The sequence below is a fragment of the Choristoneura fumiferana genome, chromosome 26, assembly GCF_025370935.1.
Source record: "Choristoneura fumiferana chromosome 26, NRCan_CFum_1, whole genome shotgun sequence".
Classification (NCBI taxonomy): domain Eukaryota; kingdom Metazoa; phylum Arthropoda; class Insecta; order Lepidoptera; family Tortricidae; genus Choristoneura; species Choristoneura fumiferana.
The window spans coordinates 5,180,012-5,188,502 of record NC_133497.1 but is presented as its reverse complement, the minus strand read 5'-3'; the positions used below and the strand labels follow the sequence as shown (position 1 = coordinate 5,188,502).

The 8,491-nt window shown below is 42.6% G+C and overlaps 1 protein-coding gene across 1 annotated transcript; it reads right to left on the bottom strand.

Moving 5' to 3' along the window:
• Positions 1–6: 6 nt before the first annotated feature.
• On the bottom strand, positions 7–8,251 carry LOC141442702 (uncharacterized). Its single transcript, XM_074107770.1, has 11 exons — positions 8,064–8,251; positions 7,791–7,902; positions 6,915–7,037; positions 6,551–6,636; positions 5,011–5,126; positions 3,804–3,916; positions 3,238–3,365; positions 2,224–2,359; positions 1,539–1,672; positions 668–800; positions 7–310 (listed from the first exon to the last, which is right to left on the bottom strand). The coding sequence occupies exons 1-11, from the start codon at positions 8,190–8,192 to the stop codon at positions 66–68; spliced, it is 1,455 nt and encodes a 484-aa protein (XP_073963871.1). The 5' UTR covers positions 8,193–8,251; the 3' UTR covers positions 7–65.
• Positions 8,252–8,491: the final 240 nt, after the last annotated feature.

Genomic DNA, 8,491 nt, shown 5'->3' with positions numbered 1-8,491 from the left:
AATGGAACTTCCCAGTATCAAGGTTACCAACACAAAAATACAAGATCTTTAAGCCATTGAAGACATTATAAAACCCAAAAAGCACTCACATTCGAACAATACTGGCACGGATACAAAGCCAGGCCATGCGTGGCCACGTGGTCCCTGAACTTGGCAGAGTCCATGAAGCCCATGCCGCAGGAGTCGCAGATCCAGGCGGTGTCCACGTCGTGCTTCTCCATGATCTCTAGCTCCTGGTCTGGCAGCATGAGGGAGGATACAGTCTCCGATTTGGGTTTCTTGGGCTCCCGCGGTTCGTAGTAAGGACAGGCTGCAATGGATATAAATGGATGGATGGAATTCCAACCGTGAACGGGTGACACTCTTTACCAGCCCGGAATTACCGACATGGAAATACCGCGCCTGTTTTTCGTGTACACGCCCATACTAGAAGCTCAGGTGAAAAATGTGATTTTGATTTGTTATTGATTTCAAAGTCCTGAACAAGTCTCTCAGGGTGTTACCTCTGTTTTGGAGTCCCTTTCAGAGTTTAGTTAAGTTTTTTAGAGGCTCTTGTTCTTTTAAATCTATAACATATCAAATCCTCAGGATATTAACTGAAACCACATTTTCCATACTTTATGGGTCCTTTAACATCCGTATTGTAAATAAGTCAAGTGTGACTCACGGCCGTGTCCCACGTGCGTCTTGTGGAACGTGACGAGCACGCCCTCCGTGGTCTCCGTCACGATCATATGCGCCGGACACGCCTTGCCGGTCTTGTAGATCTGCCGCTCCGGCGCCGGACGCTTGCCTTTGCCCTAGAAGGGAAATATGATTGACTATACCATGTAATAGTACGTACGGGTGGCTTCTATGGCACCCTTTTTTAATTGGTTTGACTATATTTTTCTCAATTAACTTAAAACTCAGTTCCTCCACCCTCCACACAAACCCCAACTATCATCACGACCACCACACTACATGACGCGTTTCGAACTCAACCAGAGCTCATCTTCAGAGATAGCACCATGCTACCAGATGTTAGACATCTAACACAACCGATCGCCATAGCAGATGTTCCATGCTACCATGGTGAACGATTGTGTTGTGAAGATGAGCTCTGGTTGAGTTCACAACGCGTTAGTGTAGCGTGGTAGTGGTAGTATACATAAAGATACGGGTGAGCAAAGCAATTGTTTTTAGTTATTGATATCTAGATCAGCGCAAAGTAACGCCTGATTAAATAAATAAAGACACTTTTCTCTTCTTGGATGTCGTAGCGACATCCAAGAAGAAAAGTGTCTACACGCTAAAGTGCCGACAACGAAATTGTCGCTCTTCTCACTACACTACTCCGTGCTCTTAGACGTAAGTCAATGTTCACCTGACAGACTTAGACACCAGCTTGTCTGCACAGTGCACATGTAGTGGGACCGAATGCCTTCCGTCTATTTGCAGGTCGTCATTTTGGGCAAGCAGTTATTCTATCTCCTCTTGGATGTCGCTGTTCTTACTGCACTGGTCTATTAGAACATTAGAACTAAGTCAATGTTCACCTGACAGACGTAGACACCAGATTGACTACACATGTAGTGGGAGCGGATGCCTTCTATGGTCTGCTTGCTGGCAGTCGTTTTGCGGAATCGGTATTTTGTCTCTTCTTGGATGGCGCTCTTGAAGAGCATGAACTCTGAAAATTAAGAGTTGAGCATTTTGAGACGAATTTCCTGAAAAGTCTGTTTGGTTCTCGTGTTAAGTAGGAAAATAAAATATAGGATCTATTTGTTGTCCGTCATTCATTTGTCTGACAGTTTCCATGTTCAACAGTACTTTCGTACAAAAACTATCAGCAAAACCTACTGCGGTACTTTCTTTGACTTAGAATTATGTGGCAAGAAGTAGGTAAGGTCTTACAACACAAACAAATAACGAAGTCAGGTGAGGGCAAACAAGCTATAATAGAGAGACTACCTCCAGGCACAGTTATGCCTGAGGACTGAAGTCCGTAGGAAGAGTTTCAGAAGTTGTATAAGTATTATATGAGTTTCAATGGTGCAATGCAGGATGCTGGAGTTTCTATATTTGCTCACTAGATGAATATAATTCAATTCTAAACTGCTACCAGGACACTACACCATAAATAACTTAAAAGAAAATCCTGAATATACCTGTGCCTGCCACTCCTCAATGAAACGTTTCATCTAGGTACCAGGCTACCATAAATCATAAATAGTCACGCACCATCCATAGAATGCAGATGCAGCCTTTCCACGTGCTCCCTCACCCGGTGTTCACGAAGCAAGTGGCGGCTGAACTGAGCCCCGTAGCTGACGCGGTTTGGACACAGGGGGCATATGAACGCTTTGCGCTTTTGTACCTGCGAGGTAAAGGCCCGTATCACTATTCTTTGATAAATTCTGTGACATTGTGATGTCGTCTCTGTTAGTTTTGTCCGAATGAACAGAGACGAGATTACATTTATCTGTCCAATGTTCTAAAGCCATAAGAGGCCCTGTAATGAAACTTAATCCTATTTTTTGTTACTCCTTCCCTTCACACTAATACGGCTCGACGGATTTGGATCAAATTTGGTATGAAGATAGCTGAAGATCTGGAATAACACATAGGCTACTTTTTATCCCGATATTCCCACAGGATCGGCGTAAAACTCGAAATCTCCACCGTTAGGTATGATGCTTTTTTGCAATGCACGGACGTGAATGCCTAATTGAATTCTATGAGCAAAATCGCGTGGAAAGATCCCCTGTGGGGCTACTGCGAAATTCGAAAATCAAAGTTTGTATCCTACCGTCGCCGGAAGCCGTGGTGGCTAGTGGTTTGACCTATCGCCTCTCAGCAGGGGTCGTGGGTTCGAACAGCGGCTCGCACCTCTGAGTTTTTCAAAATTCATGTGCGGTACTTTGAAATTTCCAAGCTTGCGGTGAAGGTGTCGTGAGGAAACCTGCACAAAGTGCGACGCGTCAATGGTGCGTGCGAAGTTCCCAATCCGACTGGGCCCGCGTGGGAACTAGCCCAAGCCCTCTTGATCTGAGAGGAGGCTGTAGCAGTGGGACGTAATTGGGAAATGAAAGATGTATCCTACCGTCCTTTCACTCTCGTAATTTCGTAATTTCTTAGTAGCCCTCCTGCACCCGCGCAGTGTACCCGCGCCAGCTAGCGTAGGCCCTTAAGGTAAAAGTCTTGTTATCACTATATATCACGCACCTTGTGAATGTGCCTAACAAAAAACAATACCTCATAGCCATGCGCCTTCCACAGATGTTTGTTCAGAATTTGCTTCTGGCTGAAGTCTCGCTCGCAAATGTGACACTTCTTGCGCTCACGCGGAGTGTACTTTGGAGTCTGGTCGTTGCTCAATTTCACTAAAACATAGAAAAAATACTAATGGCCTGTCTTACTACTCATTGATATTTTTTTATGACAGATAAATGTGATTCCATCTCTGTTTATTCGCACAAAAGCACGAGCCAGCAGGAGTGGACCTATAATCGTCTACCTCACCTACAACTATACGAGTATAGTATAGGCTTCAATCACTCCTGGCTCGTGCTGAGGCACCGACTTTCAGACTGGTAGAAAATTATTTTCATGGTTTTTTGTAGTCGGTTTTATTTTTTGTTAAAATTTTATACACTAATCACGTAGGAAGAAGTTGAGTATTCTACGTGTAAACCTGTCATTTTGTCGCTTGTCGTATCTAAAAGGGAGCCAAGCCAAGGCAAGGCGCCCGGAGCACCTTAGGCCGGCCGGCCCTGATGATGAATGTAGGTATCATAGACGACGATGATCCGTCAACTCACGTCCATGCTTCATCCTTAGATGTGTGTAGCAAGCCTTCCGGCTGGAGTAGACGCTGTCGCAGAAATGGCACGGGAACGGACGGTTGTCGGCATCGGCGCTGCTCCCGTGGCATCTGGATTGAACAACTAATGTACAGAGACTGCAGATTTTGACAGATTTAGGCATGAACGCGCGGTTGGCTTGGCGCGCAGCATAATTTAAGATTCAAAGAAAGTACTTAGATATCGTAAGTATGCCTATACCGACCATGCATGACCGTATGTATGTGTAGTGTAGATGGGCTATAGTAGATTGATAATCAAGGGAGGAAAGTGACCCATTTCACCCGAGATAGCCAATAGTTCGAGGGGAAATGGGTAATTTCACCCGACAGACACTACTTTTCATTTCGACTGTGAGAAAAGTAAAATACTAATGAGAATAATAATGAATTTATTTACTTATATCCAACCTCCAACGGCACCTTTTCGACTGGCCACTTGCCACGGCCGACTATAAAAAAAAATCGAGTTGGTCACGTCACGACCAAGGAGCTTCTATACAAAACTGGAGGTTGAACGCCGAACGAAGAAGTTTGACCTTTATTACTTATTTATATATTCCATCTCTTTCTTTCACATTTCACGAATGACTTCCAATCTCTTTCTTAACCTAACTAAAGAACGAGACGGAATATGTTCGTGACGTAATTAAGATCAAATTTCTTGTTTCAAACGGATGTTCGGCGTTCAACCTCCAGTGTTGTACCTATATAAGCTCCTTGGTCACGACGTGCATCTAGATGGCCATGCCGAAACGTGAAAAAAAAGTGTCATTGACGTAACTCAATTACCTTTGACTCCGTGGCTAATCGAAAAAATAAATACTTTCCACCCTAGAGATGAAAACGCAATTTTCCACCCGGCTATCTACCCATGAAAATTCAACTTTCCGAACAGGAGAGATGAAAAATAATGAACCTTAAAGGTCTCTACCCGCTGCAGCGTGTCATGCCATTACCGTAATAGGAACGTGTAAGGAACGGAATGTCAAGCGCATACATGACACGCGACAACGACGGTTGGTTACGAAACGTGCAAGTGGACATAATCTCATACTTTTCAATACAAAGAATATATTTTTAGCTGACACGTTGCTATTACGGTCATGGTATGATACGGTGTAATGGGTAGAGTCCTTGAGTGGAATATATATTCCTGTACAAACCTGTTAATGTGGTCCTCCACGTTATTAGTAAGAGTGGCCCCACAGAGATCGCATTCCCGCAGCCTCTGGCCCGTCCGAGGCTCCAAGCCGTGTACTGCACGCACGTGCTCCTCCACCTAAGGGGCATGGCATGGCATAAAATGGAAAGAGTATTCGTAGGGCGTCCACCAACGAGATGGACGGATGACCTGGTTAGAGCCGCGAGTTCACTGTGACGCTGCAGGCCGCTTCCAACCGAAGCAACTGGACGTCTATGGGGGAGGCCTATGTCCAGTGGCATAGTTTAGTTGGGGCGGGGGCCCCGGGCGGCACATTAAAAAAATGTAATGCTGCGTTTGAAGTTCCCAATCCGCACTGGGCCCGCGTGGGAACTACGGTCCAAGTGTTCTTGATTCTGAGAGGAGGACTGTGCCCAGCATGGGACGTGTATAGGCTGGGATGATGATGGTAATTCCATAACAAAAAAAAATGACGCACTTACGATACGGACCGATTGTAATGAGTACCGTAAACTGCTCTTATAGGTTTTAAACTTAAATCTACACGGGAATTATTATTACAGGGGGATAAAAGTTTTAAAACCTAAAGGGTGCTAAGTTATGGACTCTAAATCGAATCAGGCAATGTTGGGGCCAGAGGGCAAAGTTGAAGCAGTTTACGGTACCCTAGTTAAGAGGGCGGCAAATTTTTCTTCCGCCCCGGGCGGCTGATACCCACGCTACGCCTCTGCTATGTCTAAACTCTAAACTGATACTTAATGATTATGATGATGATGAATCAGTAAGCCGTGGTAGTCTACTGGTTTAAATAGCTGTAGACTCTGGGTAGCCTACCGGTTTGATCTATGGCCTCTGAAACAGAGGTAGAGAGGACTATGAGTTCATATTTCTCAGATTTCCGTGTCCTTGTTTGACTGACAAAAAAAACGTGACCGTGAACGTAATTCTGACTGAAAATAAGTTTTTGGTAAAAATTTCATTTTTAATACAAGCCTTTTTTGCCGACTGTACTTTTTGTTGACTGTACTTGTATTGTCACTCAAACTACATTTGCATACCTACCAAACTTCAAGTCGATGCCATCTACCTGATTATTGTATTGTCACGCAATCTAAATAAGTATACCAAATTTCAAGTCAATCCATCAAGAGGAAGTCGGTCGAATTTGATTACAGTCAGACAACGGGACAGATGGAACTAAATAAAAGCTTTTAAAATTACTTTGCTCATCCGCGCCTTATGGCTAGCTATGTTTATGCAAGAAATGTGTGTCCATGCAGTTCCTCCACATCCGCACTGCAAGAACAAATCACACAAACCCATCTATCATCACCACCTCACTTACACTGACGCGTTTCGAACTCAACCAGTGCTCATCTGTCAACACAACAACCGTCCACCATGCTACCAGATGTTAGACTCAAGCCAGACCAGATGTATTTTCAGACCGTAGTTTAACTGGGACGGATTGAATAGATATATTTTTTGACCCAGGAGGATGCTACTATTTATTATTATTATTATTTTAAATATGTCTCTACCTCATTAGCATTCGAGAGCTGAAGGTCGCAGTAGATACAAGTGGTTTCATCCAGAGCTTGGATGGCATACTCTTCCTCCAAGTCTCCTGCCAGAGGAAAAGGAGTTAGAAGGGAGGGGGCGAAGGGAAACAAGGTTAGTAGGAAGAAAGAGGGTAGAGGATGCTGTGAGAACAAAATTATGATAATAAAGTAATAAGTAAGTAATTAAAAACAGAAAGAATTGTTTTATTCCAGACTTTCATTTCCACATCTAAATAACCAAAATTCTGAGATGCTAAAAATAACTATGGGAATTCCCAATAATTAAATCCTTAAAATTATTAGCATAAAAAACTCGCGCTTATCCTAATATTTAATTTCTTACCGTCCAGTTCGTTGTCGTCACCAGCTTCGGAGCCAGGGTTCCTGGTGATCATGTCTTGAGGCTTTACGTCCTCGGATATGGACTCCGCTTCCTCCAAAATGGACTCGTCTAGGTACTCTTCGTCTGAAAACAACAGTAGGGCTACCACGAAACTCGAAACTCGAAGTTCGTGTCGTGCGGTCCCTTTGACACTTATACTATTTAATACGATAGCGAGAGGGACGGACGGTACGATACGAACTTCGAGTTTCGAGTTTCGAAGTAGCCCTGGAGGATCCAGAACTACAATAAAATATTGCCAACCTCCTGACGAGGTAATACATTTTCCATAGACAAAGTGATAGAAGCGTGAGTTAGTTATGTCTTTGGTGACTGAAGCTTTTTTTGGTGACTGTACTTTTTGTTGACTGTACTTGTATTGTCACCCAAACTACATTTGCATACCAAATTTCAAGTCGATGCCATTAACCGTTGAAGTGGTCCGTCCTGTGGATACGATCCTGGCCTACCTTTAGGATGTCACTACCAGATTATTGTATTGTCACGCAATTTACATAAATATACCAAACTTCAAGTCAATCCAACAGGTACTGGAAGTTGGTTGAATTTAACTTGCAAGATTTGATTACAGACATACAGACAGACCGACAGACAGACAGACAGACAGACGAACAGCGGGACAGGTGAAACTAAATAAATGCCTTTATTAAATGAAAATAATGCTGCAATTGCAGTGCTTAATAAGCAAAACAGGCGACAGAGGCGCTACCGTCTATGCAAAAGCATCACACTTGTTTAACTACGTTCAGTTTCTTTAAAAAATTCTTTGTAAAAATATTTCTTGAACTTTTCAGGGCTATAAAATGGTATTTTTACCTTTTATACTCTGCAACATGGCTATGTTCTTCAAAGTTTGTTCCTTGAGAACATAAGCCTCTTCTAATTTTTGGGCACATGAGGCGCAAATATATCTAGACACGTCCAAAACCTATAAAATAAATTAAACAACACTTCACACTTATGGCTTTTTATTATTACTACCACAGCGAATATTTATTCAATTTGCAGAGGTTGCAACATACGAGTATTGACTGGACTATGACACAAAGAACTTTGTAATAAAAATACATTTAAAAAAGAAATTGTTACCTTCAACTCGAAACAGGTTTCAAACATTTTCGCGTAAGTTTCCACATTGTCGGTATAAGTAGCAAATAGGTTGTACAAATCGTTAGTGTTCATGCAGCTGATGCAACCTACAAAGTCGTGCTCCTCCATTTTTAATGTGAAATATTTTCTTATATTAGCAAACCAAAAATACCATTTCTTTCAGTTTGAATTTGTTTTGACAAAAGACAATCGCGCGCGGCGTTTTTGAGATTCATTTTACGAAGCCTGCTGAACAGACATTTTCAATTTACAATCAGTCGTATTTCACCAAAATTAAATCAAAGAAGTAAATTGTATAAATTATCATCATAAAAAAAGTCGTATTATCATAGAACTCTAAAACTTTACACTCTCTTTTTCGTTGTGGATCATTTTTAAACTTGTAGTCAACAAGTTTAGTAGCAGTT